Source organism: Pocillopora verrucosa, chromosome 10 (genome assembly GCF_036669915.1).
Source record: "Pocillopora verrucosa isolate sample1 chromosome 10, ASM3666991v2, whole genome shotgun sequence".
Taxonomy (NCBI): domain Eukaryota; kingdom Metazoa; phylum Cnidaria; class Anthozoa; order Scleractinia; family Pocilloporidae; genus Pocillopora; species Pocillopora verrucosa.
In genome coordinates, this window is record NC_089321.1 from 13,381,091 (window position 1) to 13,408,460 (window position 27,370).

At 37.0% G+C, this 27,370-nt stretch overlaps 1 protein-coding gene across 1 annotated transcript in view; it reads right to left on the reverse strand.

Moving 5' to 3' along the window:
• Positions 1–11,520: 11,520 nt before the first annotated feature.
• Positions 11,521–27,370, reverse strand: part of LOC131775714 (uncharacterized) — a 38,475-nt gene continuing 22,625 nt past the window's right edge. Inside the window, exons 9-15 of the mRNA XM_066173825.1 lie at positions 19,407–19,427; positions 18,380–18,400; positions 14,544–16,717; positions 14,363–14,432; positions 13,864–14,118; positions 13,531–13,608; positions 11,521–13,156 (exon numbers count right to left, since the gene is read on the reverse strand). Coding sequence (XP_066029922.1) covers positions 12,963–13,156; positions 13,531–13,608; positions 13,864–14,118; positions 14,363–14,432; positions 14,544–16,717; positions 18,380–18,400; positions 19,407–19,427 — 2,813 coding nt within the window. The 3' untranslated portion in view covers positions 11,521–12,962. The remainder of the gene's footprint in view (positions 13,157–13,530; positions 13,609–13,863; positions 14,119–14,362; positions 14,433–14,543; positions 16,718–18,379; positions 18,401–19,406; positions 19,428–27,370) is intronic.

Below are 27,370 nucleotides of genomic sequence, written 5' to 3' on the forward strand. Positions count from 1 at the left end.
TACAAGTTATTCAAGGACTCGAACCAGGATTCTAGTCATCAATCGATTTATGCTCGAACTAGTTAATCAGTTAGGGGAATATGCTTATTTTCCTACCCTTTGCCGCGTTCAAACTTCTAATGGATGGAGCCTTTAGTCAACACCCCATAGACGAAGATTTTCACGTCTTTTACCATGAGTTATAAAACCCATAGCTTTCTTTCTCTTCAAAATATATTTTTCGTGAACAAATCAAAAATTAAATATTGCTACTTAAGAAAAGGGGATCACCGGGCTCGTTCACGAGCAAATGACAAATCAACTGAGCGCGAGTTCAGGCCCTAATAGCAGCCGCCATTTTGTTAAGGAGCGCGCAACCCATCCGCAAAGCATTGTGCGCAGTAGGGATACGCAATCGGAAAGACTTTGAATTAAACAGGTTTATTGAATCTCTAAAAACTCCATCGACGTTGATGCATAAATGTAAAGTATCAAAACTTAAAAAGAGAAAATCATAACCTTAATTTTCCATGTATATGTTGTTTGACCGCGGTGTACTCTGAATGAAATGTTATCAATGATAAAACCCGAGTGCAACGTCAATATCATGCTAATCTGGTTAGAGTTCTCACTCGAATGATGGTGCAAGTCATCAAGAGATTTTTAAGTATCTTTGCATTGAAATGACCTTTTAGGCTGTTTTTTTATCAATATAACCAGGTGATAATTTTACTCCGCCCTAAGTTCCAAACCATATCCTCTCTGTGTCATTTTTAACCATGAAAAATTGCATACATCACGAATTAATCAACGTGATCCTCTTTTGGACTCAGTAAATACAACTTATGCTGACAAAGAGACGACGAGAGATGTGTTTTGCTTCAAAACTGATTGACCTGCACTGGTTTTTCTCTTGAATGGTGCCCACATACCTCTGAACCGAAAATGCGTCAGAGGAGACCATCCCAGTATTTATCCAACTTTGAAAGTGCGTTAGGAGTGTGCTGTAAATTCACAGTGTTCAGTAAGCCGACTCAAGGCTAGTGAAGAGTTTTTTTGTGCTCGTCCTTCAATTTTTTCTCATTTATACTGTTTCGAGAGCAATTTTTATTCAACCAGCAGGAGTATATTTGGCAACGATTATAACCGAAAAAAACGTAGAAGTCAGAGGGCTCTCGAGAGCCTATCCCAAAGTGTCTTAGAAATAATTTGATTACCACTCTATGTTTCAACTTTTGAGCCAAATTTCAACTTTATGATCGACTGGGGAATAATTAGCGTTCTCCTAGCCATTGGGAATGTTGAAATTTCCGCAATAATTGCATCATTGATGATATTTACTGAATAAACGATTAAGATTCTTACCTTAGTCTGTCTGCTATTCCTTGAATGCTAAATCTTTTTGTCCCCTTTAAGGCCAAAGAAACGTCATGAAGAAATCACACTTCTTTGGAAGACAGGAGACACTCCATTTCTCGTTGTTTCTGTGGTTCATGGCCATGTTCTCTGAGCCATACTGTAGTGTTGTAAATGTGGGGGGAGGGGGGAGGGGAAGTGGAAGCTTGAGTATATAAAAAGCAGGTTAATATATTTTTTACCTGTGCGGAAATTATTCCTTCAACGTCCTGCGCATTTATAATCAAAATATTGATAAGACTACCGGCCAAAGTTTCATACTTCGAAACAGCAAAGAATCTATAGAGAATTTTTTAATTTCACATCAAATGTCGTCATCAAAGGAAATTCTATTTCGTAACCACTGATTAAAAGCCGCAATGTTTCTTTTTTGTTTTGAAGGCGAGCTTAGCTATTTTAAGTTACCTAGTCAGAGACCGTTATATTTCTTCGATCATTCGTTACATAGTTTGAGGGGAGAGAAACTCCAGTTCACGCAATCGAATTTCATGCAATGCAAGTTAGACCAAAAAAATATGATGTTTTCCACAGGACTTGGTTTGGCAGAGTTACTACAAACCATCATTGTCATGGTTCAACAGCAAGAACAACCTACTTTTGCTCTCAATTTTTGCGAAACATCGGATCTCATTGGGTGGACAGTAACATGTATGACTCATTATAATGCATAGATAGTTTTAACAAGAGCTGAGCATCGCAGGACAAATTCATCTTTTGGTTTTCTTTCCCTTCTAGGAAAGTTTGAACGTCACTGTCTCTAAGCGATACGGGTTTCTCAGTGTTTTAACAGCCATAATCAGAAAAATTCCGACAAATGACCTTGGATTGAAAATGGTGTGTGTGTTGCGTCATCAGTTGTTCTGTGACGAAAACTGGTCTGTATTCCTGATACTCCCCAAGGGGTTGTGCAAGCGCTCCACTTAAACCAGAGACTAAGTACGCACGGAATTAACAACACAGTCTCGGCGGCAATCATTTGTCTCAAAAAATGTATGCAACGAAACCTTCCAAAGACGAAGCTCGAATTCTAATTGCTCAGTTGTTAACAACTCTGCGTGTTAGATTCATTAGGATGTAATAGAAGTCTTGTTGACATTTTGAGACGCGCATGTTCGTCAGCTGGTTATCATTTGATTTACTGGGCGCGTGAAAGTAAAACCATTTCCAAGTTGTACGAGACAAACTCATCGCGTTACTGGAGGGTTCGTTTGGAGCAGTCGTTCTACTTACCCAGATCTCAATTTCATTTTGCTTTTTCTAGTAGAAAACATCAAGAAGGTCTATGATAAGTGATCCTTTTCTTGTCATCTGGATCAAATTTGGGATAGGTCTTACTATCAAGAGCAGGTCTGGCCGACCGACTGAGAGACCCTTTGTTTCATGTATGGACACGGAATTACATTGCCAGCCTCTTCCTAGAAAAGGTAAGAAATGTATGAAGTATGTTAAGAAATGTCTTTGCTAAGGGACTGATGAAATGTCTCTAACAAAAGCGTGGAATCTAGCTAAAAATCGATGTAATGAGTAAATATATTCGTTGACATGGGAAAACAGCTTTCGTTTGAAACATAAATCGCTTGAATAAATAAATGTGGTGAGGTTCAAAATTCTGTTTGTGATGTTGCTGACTGTCATTCAGAAAACAAATATCGCAGAGTAGTATTCCAGAGTTGATTCAATTGGGCAGTTAAAATCGTTAAGATCTATATCATTACCTGTAATGGGAAAGTTCCGTTTCTGTAATACTGTACATTATCATCTAATTGAAACTTATTTTCATATCTCGTTCTATCCTCGGTTGAGTTTTGTGCACTTTCAGATTTCAGAGATCGAATAAAGGTTGAATTCTGATTTCTTAGTCCATATTCCCACCTCCTCCTCAATCTGTTCATAACGCCGGACACAGAAAATTGAATGACAACAGCGTTTGCATTCATAGACGCAACATGCCCTTTGACTAGTTTCCTTTTCGGTAAATTCCAAAACAGTTACTCTCAGAACACGGAACAAAACTCGAAATGTTTGATTTTGAAAAAAAGTAATATTACACATGTTCTATATAAACCATTGAAAACAAGTATTATTCAAAGCTTTTCGTGGCCATTTTGTTACCTGAGGCATATTTTGTCAAAGCTTCATTGTTATTTGATAACAATAATAATATCAAATTGACATATTGAGTTGAAGTCTAACGAATATTTAACTCTTGTTTAACCAAGAGGGATTTAATTATCCATCTAAACTATATTTAAAGTATATCTTTGCGTTTTGTTTACCTTTCTTACTAATCCGCTGCAAAAAATTAAGCAAGTTCACGTTATGCAAAAGAGCGAACGATTTCATTAACAACAGAGAACACAACTAAGTAAACAGAAACCACAACACAATAACATTTTTGATCAAAGTTCTAGAGCCTGGTTACACATAGAAGGTCATGGAATTTTTTCAATTTTTAAAAACCCTTTCTTTGGTCAATTCAAAGTGAGACCTAAAGTTTACAATTTGAATATCATCATGTTCACTTCTCCGTTATCGATAGAAAAACGAAATCCGTTTTGTGAACACAATCCAACCGTATGTGACAGCGTTTATTCGTCATGTCTCGCCAATGGATTACAGTGACAACTTCTATTCCGTGATAGACATCCGTTGTTCAGTTCTGAGAAAAGAAGATTTCGTTTCTTAGAAGCTAAAACGGGGCTTGTATTTGCCTTATCAAAATATTCCATAAAATATTCGCGGACTTTACAGTTTGCATGCGGTGTTCTATCGAGATGTTGTGAACGAGGGTATGATAAGCAGTTGCAAAATCAAACCTAAGAGATTTTAACTTAGAGGAAACAAAAGAAACTCTAAAGTCTACAAGTGATTCATCATCCACAGTGACGAAACAATTAAAATCGCACAAGATTACACGGTCTAAGAAGAAAATCTGTTCTAAGCATTTATTGGATGCTGAGCTTTGATATCGAGGTTTTGAGTTGGTTTCTGTTTTTTTGTTGCTCTTTAATTGGTTTTCAGATGTTCAACTCTGAATATGGGATAGGCATCGAAGGGAAAATTTCCGGTTGCTTAAGCGAAGCTCAGGAAATGGCCAATTGTTAAATTATAATACTCCGCACGGTACTTCTTTAATTGAATAAAAATCTACATTTAATCTTTAATCTCCCTAATAGATTAGATTGGAGCGTAAGAGGTGAGCCGCAGAAAAGACAACTTTTTGCAATCCAATTCTATGGCACATTCAAGCGGAGGTTTGATTGGGGGAAGTTTCACCGCTGGATTTTTTGTACTCTGCTTGCTGATGTACATAATTTTCAGATTTTTAAGATCGGATACAAGAACTCATCCGGGTAATTACTCCGAGATCGTTATCCGCGTTGAAGCTGGAGTCTCTTCACAACAAAATGGAGCTAGTGCCGACGAACTTCCTCCTCCATATTCAGCATTTTCTGAGCCCTGCTCTATTGAGCCGGTTTGTTTTTCTGCTGGAAAGAAATGAGTTGTATTCACAAATTATTTATGTGATGAAGTTTTTTGGCATATTATCATATCAATGTCATTCCTTGTGGCTTTTCAGAATTTTGTAGAGCTCTGTAATGCGATCAGCTAAATAAATCTTCATTACGATCTGATTATGTTCATGTGTTGTCATTATTTAACAGCCACCATAACAGACATTTTTTTTCCCTATCTTTGGCCAAGTACGGTTTCGTTATCTGCTAAATACAAATCACGCGAAGTGCATCAAGGGATACATGTCTTCTGCTCTGGCGCTTTAAGTGACTGAAATCATCGTTCCAAATTCCAATTTGAAGTGAGATACCGTAATTGGTCTTTAAATCTTCTCTTGTTTTAGCTCACCACCCTTCCCCAGAGATATTTCCGGAAATGCTTGCAAATCGTTTTGGTCTGTTGCAAGCCAACACATCAACATTTTTTTCTTAATTGTATCAAATCTTAATCTGCTCTCCCTCAGATCAGATTGAAGCGTCATAGGTAAGCTGGAAAACAAATGTTAGGAGTCCAATTTCCTTTATAAACTCGAGTGGAGGTGCGATCGGGGGAGGTTGCGTGCACTAGTGAATCACCAATATAGTGAGGCTGACAGGGCCTTCAACACAAGAAAGAAAGAACGCCTCACTGTGAAAACCGCGGCAAAAGGCTCAAGAATTGCCTATCACGTCTGGGCCAATAGTCACGCAATAGACTTTGATAATGCATCTATTATTGACAAAGGCGGTATCAGAACAAGAAAAATACTAGAAGCGTGGCATTCCAAGTTAACTCCCAATGCGGACAACAATTCCTGTCCTTTGCCCGGACAATACAACATTCTTTTTAACAAATATTCTTAGTGATCAGCATTTTTAATTTTTACTTTGTACTTCACACCTAGTATTTTTTACCTTTTTATCATTTTACCCGTTGAAGGCTGTAGCGCAAACAGCCGAAAGCTCGTATTTTTAAAAGTTTTAGCCAGAGATCGTTTTTTAAATTTCATAAGATGTTTTATCCTGGCTGCGGCCCCTCTATCTTTTCATGCATGATTATTGGCTGTTCAGGGGAGCGGGGGGAGGGGGGAGGAGGTGGGGTTTAAGCAAAATTTTCAATACGCTGCCTTGGCGTCTGGATAATATTTTTTAATTAAAAAAACGTGTAATTGATCATGATTTCTTGTTTGATATATTTTACGCTTCTCTGGATGATAATTCTGGTGACTGTTACTCAAGCCCACTTGCAGCCAATGCCAACTTTTTCCTGCTCCAAGTGAAACAGTTCCTATGGGAGAATTTCACCTTCATCGAATGCGCATTACAGCATGGACAATCGAATCACGGAATTTGTTACTGGCACCAGGAAAAGAAGCGGCTTTTGCTTTTTTTTTTGGTCTGCCGAGACCCAGGGAAGGTAGGAAAGTACGAAGGTGAATAAAATCAATTACAGGAGTGTAGCAGTATCGAGGCGGCCTCGATTCAAAGCATTCTTTGAAAAGATATCTTTAATAACGTTTAGCGCCGGAGCACGTAGAGTTTGACGTAAATTTTATCGAATGTGTTTATTGCGATCTAGCTGTTTGACGAGAGTTGAATTTGGGCCGTCCCGAAGCAGTTTGTTTTATGGTTTTAAAATTTATTCTCCCTCCCTCCCCCGGTTTCGTAAGCATATATATGGAAATTTGTGTACAGATTATATCACTATTCTTCCTTTCTTCTGTGTACCTTTGCTAGAATAAGTAAATATATCTAAGAAAGGGAGTTGATAATTTTTTTTTTACTTCCGTGTTTCGACTCCGAAGGGAAGTCACGCAAACATAAACAAAAGCAGACCAAAGTAACGTAATTTACTTGCAGTAACGTAAGAAAATGCTCTTCATTCAGACAAATGATAATTTTTTGATAAACGTTGTAATTGTATTGACAAGGGATTTCAGCCACGTTCTTTATCTTCACTATTCTTTTTTAGCTTATGATTCAATAAAAACAATTATGAGTATGATAATAATAGAACTGATAATTACAATGATACTAATAATGCTCACCATTGTAATTTACTGAAATGTGATTGGTGTGTTAGCTGCTTTATTTTCACAAATCATTCTGTACAGTTGTAATAAGACAGATAAATTTAGGCCAAACATCTCCCGTTGAGACAATGTCGAGAGAACAAAATTCCCCCATTTTGGAAACTACCCATTTTTTTTTTCAGGATAAGTGGTTGTTGCTATGGTTATTGGGATCAACTCTGTAATTGTTTGGTGAAGTTTTGATCCGCACATGCTCAGATACTGACAGTGATCCGACAAATGTATTTGTTTTTTCAGAAGTTGTAACGGTTATGATTAGTTGGCAATAGAACTTCGTGTCTTCTTATTCTGTCTGTAATCATACTCGTGATTGACAAATTGGACTTCCGCTTCACGGTTGTCAGATTTTGTTCTCACTCGTATGGTTAAAGACCGAATTACACTTCACTCAGTCCTATTACCATTACTTATCATCAAGAGAAAATAATAGGACCATTATTTTCTCTTGTAATAATGAAATAATTGTGTCTTTCTCTGTCTCCTACTTGTCCTTCCCCATTAGATAGGTATGAAGTAGAAGAACAGAGTCACCAATTTCCAGAACCACGACCAATGACCAATTCAAGCGGGCTTGTAGTCGGGGGATCCTATTCCGGAGCTGGAGTCATTTATTGTATTTTGCTGTACTCCATCTACTGGCAGCTGAAGCATGACTGGAAGGACAACAGAAACAGGGTAGATATTATGATTATTCACGCAAGCCAGGCGCCTGGCGAGGCCCGCACAGCATGGGTCTAAGAGCACTCAGCCTACTCCACTTGATACCATATTTACCTCAATTAATCCTGCTTAGAAACGTTAACTTAAAATCAACGTATTCATTTATTTTGCATTTAGAAGCTACTCAACTACTGCCAAATAAAAAAAATATTTTGGTGCTCTCTTGTTGCTTGGATTTGTATTCACGAAACACTGGACAAAGTTATGTTTGAAAGACATTCATATAAAGGGTTACTTTTTAAATGTACTTTTTGATCGAAGGTTTGCTTTTGAAGAACTAGTTTGAGGGGCTCCTGAGCTAATTTTATCACATTGTCTCTAACAATGAATGCAAAGATCATCAAAACAGAGTTAAGTAAGCCTTATTATCATATAAACTAAGGTGTTATACAAGGATTTCCAGCCCTGAGAAAAGCTGTAACATCACACGTGAAAAAAATACGATACTTTTTCACGTGTTTTTGATATAGCCAATCAGCTGTGACACGTCACTCCCCTTTCGCGCCACTTCGTCTCAATCCAAGGTCATTTTTCGGAATTTTTCGGGTTATGGCTGCTAAATACTAAAAAATCCGTATCGCTAACGTAGCGCTAACGTATCGCTAATTGAAGTTCAAACATAACTTATAGTGGGAAAAAACAAAAATATGAAAACAAAAACCGAAAGTTACGTATTCCGTGGCTTTGGTAATGGTATTTCTAGCGGCTGAGAACGAAAGTCGACAACTAAAAGATTTGCCACAATTTGATTTTGGCAGTGTACCTGAGAGATTTCTTCTGTCGCTAAGGACCAAATGCAATAACTGACAACTTTGTCTGTTGAAAATTAAGTCCATTGCTTGGTTTTATAGTGATTCAAGGCATGTTTTGAGTGCGCACGTATTTGCGAATTTCATTTGGAGATTGTCGATCCTTTTATTTTCATTCTTTAATAAAGATCGATCTCGGTGCTTAAGACATTTCAAGCAATCTGTAGGCGAGAAGAAATCGATAAAAAACTTCATGTCGTTTGACTCAAGCTATGGTTCTTTGACCAATAGCACTCTGGCAATTACATAAGAAACCACCGACTAGACGCCTGCCTTTTTAAAAGAGCGATATCACTGAGCATTTTGTTTTCCGGCCTGAATATGAAAGTTTTCACTTGTACAAAAAGAAAACAAAGTAAAGTGAAAACACGTCTTGATTCTAAAACATGAAAGCTATTTTTCCGATGTATACTCAGTCAGAAATCCTTGCAGCATGTTTCTCAGGTTAAGATAAGGATAGAGCTATTGATATTTGCTCTCATGCGAGAGCGCAAAATTTCTCGTCTGTAGAAGCCGAAGTTGTAGCACACTGGAACTTGTAATAATGTCAACCAACACGCAGCGTGTAACTTTAAAATCTCCTAAAATGAGCAGTGACGATGATAAACAATCAAATTATAGACTAATGAATGTTTTGTGCCGTACAAAAGCCATATTTGCTGATTTTAGCAAATCTCCAAAGTAATAAACGACATAAGAAAGAAACGCAACGCCACGAAAGTTTTTCATAGGTTTTGGCTTTCTTAATCAATCATCTTGTATGAAGAGCTAAAAAATGTAGGTTTATTTGGTCAAGTGACCAACTAGAGCCATAATTGCGTGACAGGTGTAGTTGAGAGAAACTTGTCACCGTCACAGATTTTAAAAGGCGTCCAAGACAAAAATACAGTAGCGCCCAAAGATTTTTTGATGATTTTCCGAGATGAAATGATGGATTATCAAGGGGAATTAAGATTAGTGTTGTAGCTTTCTGGCAAGGGGGAATATTGGACCTCAAAGTTGTCAAATATAATATGTGTGCAAACCCTCAGAGTAATTGGTTACATACCATTGCAGTGAGAGCTTCATACATTTTATTTTGAGGCAATTTCCTCAGTGAAAACCAAGAAAAACCGGGGGGTTGTCCATCTTCCCTTTAAAAAACCAAAACAGAAACCACTGTCTTTTTGAGTTTTGGGGTAGACCCTTTAAACTGGCAAAGCTTCATTGAAATCGGTGAGATGGCATGTAGCACGACTGTCCGGTGCTCTCGTGGACACACAATTAAAACATTTCTTTCGTTTAAGTATATACAAAGTAGAGAGACCAAACTAAGTCGTTGGAATACGGATGAGCTTTTTATGTTTACTGATCAGAAGTGTGAATTACACGATATTCTCACTAAAGCCCAATATACATGGAAGATCCCGCTGCACTCTCTCTGTAATTATATCATGTACATATAAAATATACTATTTCAGGATTGAACTTTGCTTCCTCTCACAACATTGTACGTAAATCGCACCGAGAATTTCAAAGTTATTGAGACATTCCTGACAGTTCATTTTGGAAAAAAATACAAATAACGAAAAGATGACGAAAATTGAAAATTGAGTGCTCTTCAAAAAAAAAAAAAAAAACCAGCAATTAAAATATATGGAGCAGCCACCTGACCCATGTTATTGGAGTAAGATCATCGTGCCCTTAAAAGCTGAAAGCCTTCACGGTGATACCTGTGACATCGATAAAGTCACATGCCTAAATTGCAGTTTGGTATTTTATTTCCGCGAGAACTATCACGCAAGCTTCGACTTCGAGAATGTGACCCACATAATTTTAAAAAATTTATGTGTTCGTAAAATATCCGGATCAGAGCTTTTGAACTACGTCAGCGCTATCCTTAATACGAGTTGAAGTTTATTGGCAGGGAGTGAAGAATAATAAAAACGCATGCCAGTGGTAATTTTTCTCTTTTTCGTGGTTGTTCATTTAGGTCACTTCAATTTGGTCGTACAACTCTCCGTCGAATTGCAGTTCGCAGTTACTGCTATAAAGTTACAAAAACTAACCAGGTCCTGCATGTCATGCTTGGGCAGTCTGTTTCATTTTCTGCTTATTTAATCGTTCGTTTAATCGTTGAATTTACAGAGCAAGGATATTAGATCAAGGATAGTCTCAGCTTGAGGACCGGTAGGTGTCCAAACATTGAGAATAAATAGATTCAATAAATTAAAGTGAAAAAACTAACTATCTACATCAAGTTCAAGAAGGTTCAATTTAGGAAAAAGGGAAAGACAAAGTTAGCACTGGTAACAATTTACATCAAAGGGTAATTAAAGAAAACAATCAACTTGAATTTGGTTTATGACCAGCAATGACTAAACGCTGCGATAAAAGGTCAAGAGGGTCCTTAACTGACCTTGACACTGGGGGGGAGATGTGGAAGGGGGACGGGGGGTGATGGTGAATAGCTTCATTTGCCCTGTTCAGCTCATTGTGTTCTGTTTTTTTAATCAGAGACTCGTTTCGCTCATAATGTCTTTCCTTGTTCAGGAGTATGAATGGTTAACCACGGCTAAAAGGGAAATCTGAAGAAATGGAATAGGAAAAATGTATAACCACATCTTTCACTTTCTTCCAGCGAACTAAGATTTACTAATTTTCTCATCCAATCACATGTTAAGCTAAAACACACATGATTTTATTTTGGCTTAACATTGGTATACAAGATATACATATGGGTCAAGCGGAAGGTAAGATGTGCTTCTACAGTAGTTACACTCAAAACTAATTTATGCATAACCGATGATCGAATCATTATTTTTTCATCGCTGCACTTCACTTTCAAAACTTCTTTCCCTACCCAACGGTATAAATGGGTAACTGGAATCTGAAAGGATAATCTGATGTTCAACTGAGTGTACACGTGCTATTAACTACGAAATTAATCCTTTCTAACGGTGAATTAGTCAAGAAAATATGAAAACTGAATATCAATACAGAGACGTTACATGTACAAGAAAACCTTGTCACTTCATTCGAGCCCCGCGGTTCAAGAAAGGTCTTCGATGCTGAATGAGAAGGAAACACTTAATGCTTACGACTAGATTTCAACGAGTCTTGCATGTTATTTACTTGAACTCTTCAGCGGAAGATCCCATCCCCTCCCTGCACCGTAGATCCCTGTTATTATGTTGTAACAATATCCCCATAAAATGAACATTTATTGTTCTTGTTCCTTAATAATTAATTGCACGAAACACTCAGAAAGAAAGAAGTGAATTGATTAGCACCAGAACTATAGCCAATGAGACATAAAAGTAATGCAAAACTGTATTATTTCGGTATGTCCTCACCATGTTAAAATTTGTTGTTCGCTAGAAATGACAAATTAGATTTACTGGTGCATTTAAAAATTTCATAAAACTGGCCAGAAAACAAAGAAAATATACTTTTTTGATACTGGATTAAAGGCCATGACTCCATGTGTGCATGACTGTCTCATGCTATTTACCATGCCCTAACCAAGGCTACTGCTGTTAGTGGAGATAAATTAACCCGGCTTAGTCCTTCGCCGTAGTTCTTCTGTTTCAAATACAGTAATTGCGATAAATCAAACCATACTGGCTTCATGTTTATAAAAGTATACCGCACACTTTCTATCGGTTAATCAGCGTAATAGCCCTGACGGGATTTGGGAGAATTAAAAAAAAAATTGTATATCACGATCGGAAGGCGCATGATTATAACAACCTATTTGTATTTGAATGATAACTACTCAGGCTTAGGCTTTAGAATTTGTTTAAAAATGTAATTGCACTCCGTTTTTGCTTTTTATGTAAGTTTTGACACACTTTTTATTACACCGCTTATAAGCTACTTTTCCGATGAATCAATGTACAAAACCCCTTGTATATTGAGTAAAAAAAGAATTCCTACCCTCTAACTGCAGAAAAATACCCTGGATTACCACTTTTTTCCCCCACACTATTCTAACAAACCCCTCTACGAAAATACTAAATGAAGGCACGAAAAACCAACAAACAAATAAAAAACAAACTGGAGCTCTGCTTTTAGGCTTGATTAGATCTCTGTACTATTTTTTGCAATGTAACAAACGTTTTATATGGAGATTAATAGAAATAATTATTCAAATATTAAAAAAAAACTAGTATAACATCCAAATGGAAAACTAAAGAAAGCCTTTCATCTGACCGCTAGATGAATGAAGGCTTAATTTCAAATGCGATCTATGATTTCTTTTCTTTTTACTTTATAAAAAGGCAATTGCAAGTGACTATAAAACTGCTAAAATGGTGTTTAAAACAGGTTGAGGCTCTAACACCTCGATTAAAATTTCAGTAATTACATTGTTCCATGTATGTTTTGCTAATACGTCGTCGGTCACTACCTTGTTTTTCGCTTCTACTTCTTGCTGTGTGGCTCATCTTTGTCCGCTGTTCATATTCTAATTACATTAGATCAGCAATAGCTGGTAACTCGCAGTCGACCAATGTGTCATAGATTTCTCCAATACTCAGGTGGCGATGGTTTCCCACAGCGCCAAGGACAACGTCCGAGGGATTCACAACTCTCTTGTCTAAAAAGCGAATCTCAATTTGGGAGAGACCCAGCTTTTCTGCCAATAGTTTCCACTCGTCTCCACCTGCGTAGAAAAACATATTATGCTCTCTCATAAATTTTGTTTCAATTGAAACACAGGTTTTGACCTTAAATCAAACTCTATTGTAGACCGCATGGTTAAATAGCATAAATTGCATTGCTAACATTTTCTTGGCGCCTGATATCCTTCAAATTTCGTCTAAATTATTTTCTTCTCATCCTTTTGGTAAGGGTTTTGACGAAAGCTGTCGAAATTTAGCTCGCTATGAATTAATCTAGCTGGAATATGATCTGAAAACGCATCTGCTTTTTCGAGGGTCCTTTTCAGAGTCGAGAGACGACAACCTATGAGTTGAATCAAAGGTTAAAATTAGTTTATGAATAAATGGGTGTGCGGACGCCAACCTAATTCCTTACCCGAGAGGCTGAACGTCAAATCCTTGTATTGCTTATGTGGCATGCAACCAACTGACATATCCTCATTCAACAACGGTCCTGTAGAGACAAAAGAACAGAAAAGGGAGATAAATATAGCAGTATTTATTTTAGAAAACTTTAAACCAAAATGAAAAAATATATTAAAGTAGATCGAAAGGGCATCAACAACAAATACAGCTACACACTAAAATCAAGAACACCTCGATATTATTTTAATGTTGCATTGAGAGGATGCTTGTGTGAGTACTTCTTTATATCTTAAACCTATTCCCCCTCCTGCATGCGAAAAAAAAATCATCTTTTTAAACTCACCAGTAGTACCAGCAGGTGTAATCTCTCGTAAGTGTCTCACCAAATCATCCCGTTTCTCAGATTTAGCTCTCAAGGCGAGGCCACGAATCACACTTTTCGTCTCTGGCTCTGGACTGATTAAAGATGCTGGTTCCAACTGCAGAGCTTCTTGAAACTGAATCACAATGTCCTTAACATCACTTCCTGAGTTGAGTGGAATGGACTGGATGGAGGTTTTGATACTATCGGGCAGCGCAAGATCTTTCCGTTTCTTTCCTTGGATTTAGGACGAATTGAAATAACGAAAAACGAAATTAAATGAAATAAGAGAAAGTTAAGCAGACGGAATGTATTTTGCTGACACCCAAATATTTTGAGTTGGTTAAAAGTCTGTTCCAGGAGAAACAATGGTATTAATAAAATTGCTCCTAAACTTATACGAGAAGGGATCTTGTTGGCTCTTTCTTTAGGTACGACATTGTTATTATGATATAATGACATGAAAGATAGCTACCTTTACCTTCTATGGAAAGTATGCCTTTCGCACCGAGGTAACCTCCATGAATTGTTGTGTGAAGAGCTTGCAACTGCTAAGAAAACAAATTAAATCCACCTTTAAACCAGTTTATAAAAATATCATTGAACCTAAAAAGTATTAGCGTCTCATCAAACTAAGGAAGAGGATGGGACTGACAACGTACCTGATTCGTGGGTATTCCAGCATCCTCCCCTTCTTCTCCGCCTGAGAACCAGCATTCAAACTGCTTGACCCGAATCCTGCGATCCCCAAGAAGGCTGCGTCCTTGTCTGTTACAATGTTGACGCTGTCTCAAATCAGATTCTGACAAGAAGTGTAGACACTCACATCCACGCACGTCATGATCGCGGCATTTTACCGACCCTGGTCGAGAACAGACTGGGCAGCAGACACACATATCATACTTCACGTTGTTGAGCCAGTGAAACTCTTTCCGCATGCATTCGAGTATAAACCTCAATTTCCAGTGAACAGCACGGGAGATATCGGCTCTTTTCTTGTCATTGCCTCCGCTGTAAACGGCGACTTCAATGGCTGTGGAATGGCACCAAAAAATAACGGAGATACCTTGGTCTGGAAGAATGTGAAACATGGAAAAATTATGAAACAACTCTGGGTTCACTTTGCTCTTCCATTCTTCACCACACCACTGGAGGAAATGAAGGATAAGTCGGGAGAATAGACCAGGAGGCACTCGACCTGATGCAAATGTTACAAAAAGAGATGGAAAGTTTACAGAGTCGAGAAGCTGTAGGACGTCATCTGTTGGGGGTGACATCAACATCGACGGTACAAGGTACTGCTTGCTGTCTTTAGATGACGGCCAGGGGGAAATCAAGCTTAATCTCTCCATGATGGCAATGAGGCTCTTGTGACTTTCTTGGTTGTCGAGCAAGTCTCTCCAAGCATGGTCAATGAGCTTTTCATCCAAGATTCCGGTTTCTTCAAGTTGTATCCACAGGTCTTTGACAGGATGCTCCGTGTGTTTAAAACGTCTTACAGTGATTACGCTTTTGAGGACATCAACAAGCCACTGAGGATCTAATATCACCATCCTTTCCAACTCTGGAGAACCACTAAAATGAATCACAATTCTCTGATCATGCAAAAAGTTCAACAAAGTGGAAAACTCATCATCTTCTTGGATCGCACAGTCTTCAAATGCAATCCACTTGGCTTCTTCACGTGTTATCCACTTGTCATGCTTTTTGCGAAGCTTGTTTTCATACCTCAACCACTTCACCGGAATTTCTTCTTTCGTCAGTTGCAGCTCCTTCGCAACAGCAAGCACCTCTTCTCTCAGCCGTTTAACCTCAGTACATTCTTCTTCACTGCCAGACTTTGTATTATCCACGACGAAAACATCTTTATACAGATGTTCCTTGTAGGTCTTGTGCTGCAGAAAGCCGTACGTTTTTAAAGCAAGGTCTCTTGCGTTAGATCCATCAAACGGCACGTCAGCATGGGTACATACCAGGAATACTGGGGGAAGCCTCCGTGGCACAACATTCGGAGCAGTCTCTTGAGAGCTTCGAACATCTGCACTTACCAAGGAATAAATTGATGACATCCAAAAGTCCAGATAATCAAGGTTTGTTTTACTGCAGTCACTGTCCACTTTGTCCTCGAAAAGTCCTGTTTTGACAGGCGGGATGGCATTCTTGTCTGGATCACGACTCAAGTCAGACACCAAAATGTAGATAGCTTTCTCCGTGAGGAAGATTGGATGGGTTTCGTAGTACACTGACTGTCCGCCAAAATCCCATAGAACTGAGTAGATGTAGTCTTCATGGTTTGCATTTTCCTCCTCTTGAAGCATTTTTTCAACCAGCCTGGCTACTTCCTCGGGCAATTTTCCGTGTAAAGATTCGATATTTCTTGAGGGCTTAGTTGAGCCATAACGAGAAATGTTTGTGCTTGATCCATCCGGAGACTCTAGCTCAGACTCTGAATCTGACTCTGAGTCAGAATCTGACTTTTGCCGAAACCCCGTTAAATTTTCCCTTTCTTTCCTTAAAAATTCACTGATCACTTTCGCTGCTGCAAGGTGTTCAAATTGATCTTCTGGCTCAAATTCTACTTCTTCCTTCACCTTTCCGCTTTTCCAAATCTCTTTTGATACTTTAAAGTATAAAGAGTCAGTGTCTATCCCGACTGTGCTTTCCTCTTTTTCATTGAATTTTTCTCCTTTTAAGGACTTTTTGAGACTAGTTTTTCCTGTCCGCTCCTGTCCGATCAACATTACTGGTATTCTCTTGATGCAGGCCTTTCCCCCCGTTAAGGCTTTGTCATATGCCTTAACAGCTTCAGGACCTCGAGCATAAATTTCCGAAGGGACTGAAGATGTAATTTTAAAATCATGTGTTAGCGGGTATAATAACCTGTGGTTGTTTCATGCAAGTTGAAGAGGGGTAGGTTGTCTTTAAAATATAATGCTACCCTTTTTCTGTTGTTGTTAGCTCTCAGTCTTCAGAGAGTCATGTAATGAGACATTTCATCATTTGGAAATATTAAAATATGGTTATTAGTGCAACATAGTGATACATATGAGTTAATTAATGACCAAGCGTTCACTTCATATTGACTACGGGCGGTGTCAGTATATAATTACTTTTAAGTCAGATTCTGCTAAAGTTAGGATACGACCTGATTTTGCTAAAAATACTTTTCAAATAATGATAATATTCAAATTCCCCCGGTAGAGAGTACGGCACACGGTATCTGGATGATATGTACACGATTCGGGGTATACGTTTGTAGTTACGTCAAGTAGTCTTTTATAAAAGCTAACCATTTTTTTTCAAAGATGTTAGCCAGAAGCGATATTTCTTTTAGGGATATTTCTCATAAGAGACCCTTCTTTTAGAGCCATGTAATCTTCATTTGTTTGAAACTTTTGTTGATAAAAAAAAAAAAAAAAAAGAATTACATCCAGATATGATCGCTAAAATGAAGAAAATCAGATTTTTGAGCTTTGTTCGTTAATTGCTTCTATGAAAAATAGAGGCTGGCCCGCGGGGATTTCTACATATTTAGCGACTGGAATATTATAATTAACCAGCTACGCGCTTAATATGTTCAATTTACAGAATCGGTGAATTTTTGGGGAGTGAAGAAAAAAAAATTTTCTTTGCATTACCTTACAGCAAAAACGACGAAAACTGTATCAGTAGAAATAATCGATTAGTGTAAATACATCCACACTCAGGACTAATTGAATAGAGCAGAGTGAAGGACCTCGCGCATAGACCTCCAGAGGGACTGAAGATGTGATTCTAAGATCATGCGTTACGGTTGAAAGAAAAATTTTTTACGTTTAACTTCCTATACGACCAACGGTTAAAATCTGTCAATTTTTAGGCCTAACGACAAAATTTTTGCCGTCCTACGGCTAACGGTTAACCTCAGCTGCCATCATACAATTAAAAATTAGTTTACTTCTAAGTCAGATTCCGCTAAAGTTAAGAAACGACCTGACTACGTGAACAATATTATTTAATCCGTCTCAGAATTATTTCCCGTGACTATTGTCGGATAACATTTGACCGTAAATAGCTGGTTGGATCACACGGATATCAGCCGTTAAAAAGTAATTAGTTAAGTTCTGTCTGTGGAGGGTATTGCAGAGATGCACACCCTCCAGCCGGGGAACAACTCAGCTTTTTTCCTAAGCATTGAGCTGCGTTATTCTTAATTTGATACTTACATCAGTTTAAGTCAATAGAACCTGCTATGATAAAATAAAGAAAATGAAACTAAATTTATTGTTGAATATTTGCTGTTATCAAAGATACATACATATCCAATGTGTTGTGTCACGCGGTGCGTTACCAGTGCTAATCTGGCATGCTGAGAATATTTTTGGGTGTGTGGTGTCATGTGCTAATGGTGTATACACCTTGTTTGTAAACCCCACTAAAGAATGAGACTAATAATTAATGAAACACTGTCAAAATAAAAGTTACTAAGATTCATTAGTATAGGTAACAAATAAATTACCTTTTTCCTTCTCCGTCAACTCTAAAATAAAAACAAAATGATAAATTATGATAGGATTTGCAAAGTCATTTCAATCCCTTGATGAAATTATATAGAGAACCTACAGATCTGGTGGCTGAGGAGTGCATCGTTTTTTCAAAGCATTGACCCCCGCGAAGTGTTGTTATAATGAAACACTACTTTACCAAGAAAACAAAAGTATTCTCCTAGCTCCAAGTGTGTACTCTACACATAAATAAAGTTAACAGAAACAAATACAGGGCTATTTATCGCAGAAATGTCTGATTAAGCAGCTGCTTATCTTCGCTGCAAAAAACTAAAAACTAAAACAGTTTACGGTAAATGGAAATCACACAGCGAAACAGTGATTTATGTATATGTTGTGGTTCAGTTTTATCCTTGGTTCAAATTTTATTTCCCTTTGTTTAAAACTCACCATCATACATTACATTACCCAAAAACAAAAGAATATAAAATTTGAACCAAGGATAAAATTGAACCACAACATATTAAGTGGACGATTAGATTGAAGCCTTCAGTAACTGTATTTCTTATTCCAAGCTTTCGCCGATCTACGGTATCGTCAGGAAATGTAAGAAAAATAAAAAAATTCTTTACATTCCTGAACGATGCCGAAGATCTGTGGACGATTAGATTGAAGCCTTCAGTGACTGTGTTTCTCATTCCAAGCTTTCGCTGATCGACGGTATCGTCAGGAAATGTAAGAAAAATAAAAAAATTCTTTCCATTCCTGAACGATGCCGAAGATCTGCAAAAGCGTGGAATTAAAAAGAGAGATACGAAAGCTCAAGGCCAATTATATATTTACACTGAGATGCTTAAATCAGTTTAACACAATAGAATGTGCTCCACGAAAATGAGTTTAAAAAATATGGAGTTCATAACTGAATACATTTACTTTCATCAAACTTACATAAATATCCAATGTGTAGTGCAAAGAGCGAATATCGAGACTGTTAAAACAAAATTTACCAAGATTCATTATCATAGTTAACTAATAAATTACCTTGTACCTCTTTGATGAACTCTGGAATGAAAACAAAATGACGAATTATGATAAGGTTTGCAAAGTCATCTCAATCCCTTACTGATATGACATAAAGAATCCACACATCTGGTAGCTGTAGAATGCATCATCTATTTATAGGCATTAGCCCCACCCCTGAGATGTTGTCATAACAGAACACTAATTTACCTTTAAAAATATTCTCCAAAAGCTAAGTGCGTATTATTTACGTGAATAAAAGTTAACAGTGTATCGCCAGAGGATTTTGGGTTCTTCAAACTCCCACGGAAGAATGCACGGCACTCGATATCTGGATGATATGCACACGATTTGGGTTATATGTTTGTGGTTACGTCGAGTAGTCCTCAGAAAAGTTGGTCAATTCCTTCTTAAAAGATAACTGCCAGAAATAATATTTGTCTCGGTGATATTGCTCATAAGAGACCCTTCTTTTAAAGCCATGTACTTTCCATGTGTTTTAAACTTTTCTGTTGAGAACATACCATGTAAACATCGCCAAAATATGCAAAGTCAGATTTTTGAGCTTTGTTTGTAAACTGGCTCTTTGAAAAATGGAGGCCGCCCAGCAGGAATTTTTACATATTTAGCAACTAGAATGTTATAACCAGCTAGGCGCTTATTTAATTTCAGTTACAGAATCAATGAGAATCGGTAGAGGGCCAGCCTGCTAACATCTTGACTTGGCGAACGGACTTAAAGCGCGATGCTCGACGAGTTCGCTTGAAATATACGAAGAGTATCTGACAAGTCCCTTGGCCGAGACCAAACGCCGCGTCATACCAGCCACGAATTTTTGACAGTCGCTTTCGATGTGAAAATACCCCTCTGCTCTTCGAAATAAAAGAAAAATAAGGAAATAACAAGCATTTTATGGTAGTTCTGCTACTTTCGAAATTGTAAGCTCTGAGGAGCTAGAGATCGGAACTAGATTAAATGCTGATAGCCTAGCTCCGTTTAGCCAACCAGATGGCTAAAAGTTTAACGACCGTGCTCCTTTTTTTATTTATTCGATACAAAGGCTCAATCTAAAGAAACACACATATGCACCTGACGGCGTAGATGATATTGTGAATATTGAAACACTGTTAGAAGACAATTACTAAACCGATAATAAACAACTTACTCAGATAAGGTATTCAAAATCATATCACCTCCAAACTGATATCGCTGAAATACTCATGCATAGGAAAACTTGAATTTTCACATGATATGTACGTTTAGAGTTAGGCACCTCGAACCCTTTATAAAAGAATGAGCATTTACGGCAGCGAGTTTTTTTTCGGAGAAATAACAGGGAAAGTGCGATGAAAAATAATTTTTCTAAGCGAAAACGAAATATCTACCGATACTGAACTGCATCCTTTCAATAATTTATTTAATGCATAAATCTACAAGCGTACAAAGCCTCTCAAGGGCAAATGAAAGACTAAGGTTTTGTATTTGAACTGAGTTTGATGTTGCTGCTCTCCTTTTTAAGTAGCTTCTTCACAAATTTTCTTTAACCTCTGAAAGCTCAATCTTTATAAACAACGTTTCAATTTTTGTTGGAGATTTGAATTTGGCGGCTTTCGAGAACAAAAATATACGGCATATAACCGTCTCCATGGAAACAGTCCGTAAGGCGACCAAGTAAAAACCAATCAGACTACTCTGCCATGTAATAAATGAATATATTTGCTCCATTTAAACAAATATACACATCAGTGTACACAGTGTAAACGTAAATATTGAAAGACAGTAAGAGAAAATTACTGAACCAATAATAAACAATTTACCTGTCCTGAACTCTAAAATGAAAACAAAATAATGAACCAGGATACGTATGCAATATCATCTCAGTTCCAAACTGATAAAGCAGGAAATACCCATGCATATACATACTTTTACCGTAGACCTTTTATAAAAGGGCGAGCATTGATAACATTCGTTTGTTGTTGTTTTTTTTTTCGGAGAAGTAACATTAAGGGTGCGATGAATAATACTTCCTTTCAGCAAAAACGAAATCCTTTCTGAAATTGAACTCTTTAGCTTCCAAATTTTTTGTAATGTATAAATCTTTGAGTGTTAGGAACCCAAAAGAGCAAATGAAGGACGGAGATTTTGTATTTAAACTGAGTTTGATGTTGTTTAATGTTATTGTTGCTAACAAAAGCAACAACAACAGCGCTGTTGTCGTTGTTGCATTTCTTTATGAGGTTGCTTGTTTACATATTTTCTTTATCCTCTGAAATCATAGTCCAAAGAGCACGCAAAATGCGAGCTTCGAATACCAAAACAAGACAAAAATAATATAAAACAAACAAATTGCTGTTAACAGGCAAGTATTTGTTGCTTGTTTCTTTATGTTTTCCTCTTAGTATTTTCGTTTGTTTTTCTCCCATGAATGCAACTCATAAGTTAGGTTCTGTTCCAATGTCGAATTTCTAATTTGACAGATCAACTTTCCTATTACGTACATTACAAGTACGATAGGAGTCATTTATTCTTCCAAAAAATTTGCTGAGAAAGGAGGAATAAGATGAAAACGCATGTATCGTTGATAGAAGTGTTATCCGTTTAAACAAACATCCCGACGAAAAGCGAAACATATGGAAATTTCCCTCTGTTCTCGAAAATGAAAATAAAATAGGAAATAACTATGAAAAATCATCTCCGCCATCTTCAGATTATGCTAAGAATACTCCCACAAACAAGTTTTAAAGAAAAGCTCTATTCTTTTGGCTTTGCAGAAGGAGCTATGCTATAGCTTTTATCGATATCCTTTCTAGAGCGAGACTTTAAAACAGTACCACCAAAATATGGTTTTGACCTCGTTTCGACTAATTTGCTACTAAAAGTAAGAAAGCAAACTTGTCCACTATGTTTTTCCAGAACAGAACAAATAACCGACAGTACCACGGAACGTTGTTGATCTATTCACGCCTTTTTCGGACTCTGATAAGAACGCTAGAATAATAATGTATGTGGTAAGTTGTCTCATTCTCTAATTTCAAATGCTCACTGTTAGTTGGAAGGAATTAGGCCATGTATCAACATTAAGGCATTAATATCTCTTACAAAAGAAACATGCAGCAAAGTCAGTCTTTCTCCTCCAATAGCCTGACCATTTTTAAGTCAACAACAAAATAGCCATGAACTTCTAGATTTTCGTTCAAAATGTCCTAGTGGTAATCTACTCAGAAATAATTTCCAAGTTTCTCAATAATAGACGGTCAAGGTAGCATAAGTTTGAAAATATAAATACTATCATCGGAACTTATTTAGTCACTACACATGCGGAGATAATGGTATTATCAAAATTTGAGAACGTTTCCGAACATGTACATGTGGAAATTTGATACACACATGATATTACCTTGGGTTATTTTTGTACCCTGCGTGACGAAAGTGTTTAGTGTTACTGTATGCGGGTTTGGATGGTTACCATCATTCTGGATCTTTCTGTGACTTTTTGGAAGCTTTCAAACAAACTTTCATTGTAAGACCTAAAATACCTCGCGATCCTAAAGAGTTCTTTTGGGCTACTTTTAACCATTTCCGGCAAAAAGCAAAATGGATTTTGAGTTTCCGAGAACATACTGACTTAAATTTCGGTAACCAGTAAATCTATGTCCTTTTAGAGGACCTTTATTTGAAACTCAGGCAGCAGATTTGCATGTCAGCGAATGAAAGATTTTGATCAGAAATAAAACGAACAGATAAACAATTGTAACAAAGAAGACTAATATTAATTTGAATGATTGTTTGCCGAAGTTTAACACCGAAAACTCCGGCGGGTGCTTTACCAAGGTAGCCACGTAGTCCAAATCTTATTGAAAGCACCGTAATACTTAGAAGCAATATTTATTAACTGAACTAAGTGTTAAAATAAAGAGGGGCAAGTTTCTAAAAACTAATGTGGTTCTTCGTCGGTGGAAGATACAAAGATATCTATCTATCTATCTATCTATCTATCTATCAATCTATCTATCTATATCTATATATATAGATATAGATAGATAGCTAGATATCTATTTATCTATCTATAGATATATATATATATATATATATATATATATATCTATAGATAGATAGATAGATAGATAGATAGATAGATAGATAGATAGATATAGAGCGTTAGCCCCTCATCAGACGTTTCCGGTAAACCCTCCAAAGAAACATAAATATTTGCATATTAAGTTAGGTAAAAACCACGCATACGCTCCAAAGAATAATCAATCAAACAAATGGCTATTGGAATGTTAGTTTTCATGGTCGGATTTACACCTCATACAAGCCACGATTTACCCTTCTCACTTTCATTGTAGATATTATTTTACAAAAAGAATTGAGTTGTTGGTATTCAGTTTCAAAAATGTATTTTTTCAACCTGAACAAAAAGTGCGTAATTTTTTTCCAAGCAATGACCTCTGCGCGGGGTTGCTAAAATAAAAGACTAATTTAGCTAAAAAACAAAAGTATTTTCCCAACTCCAAGTGCATTCAATACATAAATAAAAGTTAACAGAAACAAATAAAAGGATTATTTATCGCAGAAATGTCTGATTAAGTAGCGCTGTTGCCGTTGTTGCTTTTCTTTATGAGGTCGCTTACTCAAGAATTTTCTTTATCTTCTCAAATTGTAGTCTAAAGTGCAAGCGAAATGCGAGCCTCGAATAACAAAACAAGATAAAACAAAACAATTGCTGTTAACTGGCTAGAATCTGTTACTTGTTTCTTTATGTATTTTTGTTTGTTTTCTCCCTTTTATACTTCGCGTACAGTGTGCAACTTGTAAGGCTATGTGGAATTAACTTGAGAACTACAGAGATTTAGTAACATAGCCAACTATATTTACTTTTTTTTCGGCGGAGGAGGGCAAGCAAACTGAGAATTACCACGAAGTAAGATATAAATAATCTCAGGTCCCTTTTGATTTTGATGAGGATATACCCGTGGATGAGAAAACCTCACTGATTACTTACGTTTAAAAGAGGAGGGATTGTGGAGACAGCTTTTGGCTCTGGTTGTGTCTCTCAAAGAAATGAAGGTTTACTCTGAATAAATCATGACATGTCTTGAAGTGAAGTGTTGCTGAATATTCAAAGAAGCCCTATATTTTGTCGCACCGGCGACGAGAATCAAACAAACAACTAAGAATGCTCACCGATATAGTACAACAGAACGTCCAATAGGAGATTTTTCAATCAAAAGCTTTCACTCGGAAAAACTCTAAAAATCTCAAGTAAGAATTAAGGGTAACTTCCGCGCAAAAACTTGTCGACACTTGCCTCGCAAACCTTTCTTATTTCGCTTCAAAAACTTATATAAATAACCGTCAATAAGTTTGAGGTACCGTTCCAATTAAATTGCTAGAAGACTTAGCGATGAAAAGTTCGGATGAATTTCGATCACATTTGGGAGAAACTAAGCAAACCAGATCGATGTAAATTTTAATGGCTATGCCGAGTCTGATTTAGTGGAGGAAAAATGGACTGATATGATGACTGATTGCTTTCGTCAACATACTTTATAAGGCAAAACTTATGCTTCATACACGAAGGCGACTGTTCCATCAGGATTTCTAAACACGAGGAAACTGATGAAAGAACGAGGCAGCGGCCGAGTGCTTTTATTGTATTGGAGTGTTTAGAAACCCTGATGAAACACGAAGCCCGAGTTTATAGAATGGCTTCTCCAAAGGGTCTAATTTATTAGCAATAGACACAAAAGCAAAACAAAGATCATGCGTGTATTTAGTTTTTGCTTTCTTTTGTTTCATTAAACATGAACAGATTTGTTAGGCAGTGTGATGAAATATGTTTTTGTGTTTTTTACAAGTGTGGCTTTTTAATGAGAGGCAAAAGCACTTTGCATTGACCTCCTCTGTTGCGATTTTGAAAAGTGAAATAAGCAGCTATGCAGGGATAAGTCTTGCCAGTTTCGACCACCAAAGAAAGCCAAATATAAGTTCTTTGCTCGAATTTTCGAAGACCAACAGTCAGTACAGTACAAAGAGAAGTGGGCTGTTGATGTTTTCCTAAATTGGCAAGCTGCACGCGAAAAAAATCATATCCTTTTACTCCGGCTGGAGAGTGTGTTCAAAGCATGCAAAGTCTTGAAAAAATTTAAAGGTTGGAGGACCTGCATAGCCTCTCCCTAAACCTCTGCCTTACAAAGTTCGTCCGAACAATAGAACGAGCATTTGTTCAAGTGTCGCATTCCTTTGCTAATTGATTTCCAAACACACGTGTTTGTACATCCTAACACGCATTTTTGGATATATAAAATATTTATATGAGCTCAAACATAACCCCTATTGCTAGTTTTGAGCAGCATTTACTTATTAATTTGCCGTTCGCCGTTTTCAACGTCGCTGTAAATTATGTTACATCGCCAATATATGACACTTGCTGATAAAAAAATTTAAAAAAAAAAGCATAAATAAGTGATTATGAATAAGAGTGATAAATCATCGCATTAATCTATTGATTTTACGGAGACCACTTGCGTACAAAAAACCAAGCTGAATATATATCTATCGCTAGATATCTATTTGCGAGATGCAGAACATGCATGAAAACACAGGCAATGAAGATCTACTTTCATAAAGTCCTGAAGGAATATCACACAGAGGAAAAATGCACATAAAGTGAAGAGATGGGGAATGGCTCACTTATATTTCACTTTATTGAGTTAAAAAGGTACGAAGTAAAAAAAAAGAAGAAGAAAACAGGTAGCTGCATCATGTTATTTCTTGAGCTGCTACACACAGGGGATGAAAGACTCGAGCAATTAAAATCTGGGAGACAACTGAAATAAATCTTTGTTCTCAAAGCCTAAGTGAAAAAAGTTAAAATAATTTACATACTCGCTGCCGGAAAAAAAGTAAACTGCAAAGCGTTTTTTTCCCCGAGAAAACTAAAACATTGCGGTCACAGGAAAAATCTTTTTTTTTTCTGAGATGCGAAGGAAATTGCTTATATTTAATTACCGTATTCCGGTATTCCCGAAAAATACGGACCATGACCATATGTATTTTTTAGTAAAGTATAAAATTCCGAGACTGCATTCTGGCATGAGTAATATGGTGATATTTCTCTCTCAGTCAGGGGTTCAATTTACAGCTTTTTGCCTGGAATTCGGTATACCAAGTTGCAGTGCTGCTCTTTTGAAACCATTCGCACTCAAAGAGCGATTCGTAGTTATTTGAACAAGGGATTTATTAATGATAAATTACTTGAACTTTTAGTCAAATATCACGGCATTAACAAAAGCATACCTACGCTGAAAAGGCTCATTGAAAAATGCGGTCTCAAAGATGAAACCCGAGATACGGACAGAAACCTTTTAGATGGACCAGCCTACAACTGAGGCTGGCACACACATTCCGGAAGGATACAGAGTTTTAGTATTCATCGTCTAGGAAACTGGTGCGAAGAAAAGGTGGTTTAAAGTACTGTACATGAATACTGACGAGAAAATTATAGGTATTGCACTTAGAGTAGAAAGAAGAGAGTAAAGTAAAGTTGTTCGACTTATAGTTCTCGTTCTTAAGAAGCTCATCCTATTATGTCAAATAAAAGAATTTCTATTGTTGTTATGGATTCACCCGTAATTTAATAATTGTCCATAAACACTATTAATACACTGTAAATGAACACCTTTAGTTGATTTTTTTAAAATTTGCACTCAGCTTCGTGCTCTTTGATTGTATTCAAAGAGCACGAAGTAAACTGGATGATATTTCCAATTTACTTTACAGAGATGCACACTCTGCAGCCGGGGAACGATCCAGCTTTATTTCTAAGCATTGAGCTACATTATTCCAACGTGTTTTGTTTATTGTCATGGTTGTAAATCTATAATACGATGCTTAAATCAGTTTTCGTCAATAGAATGTGCTATGATAAAATAAAGAAAATAAAACAAACGTAAATATTCAATGTGTACTCCAAAGAGTGA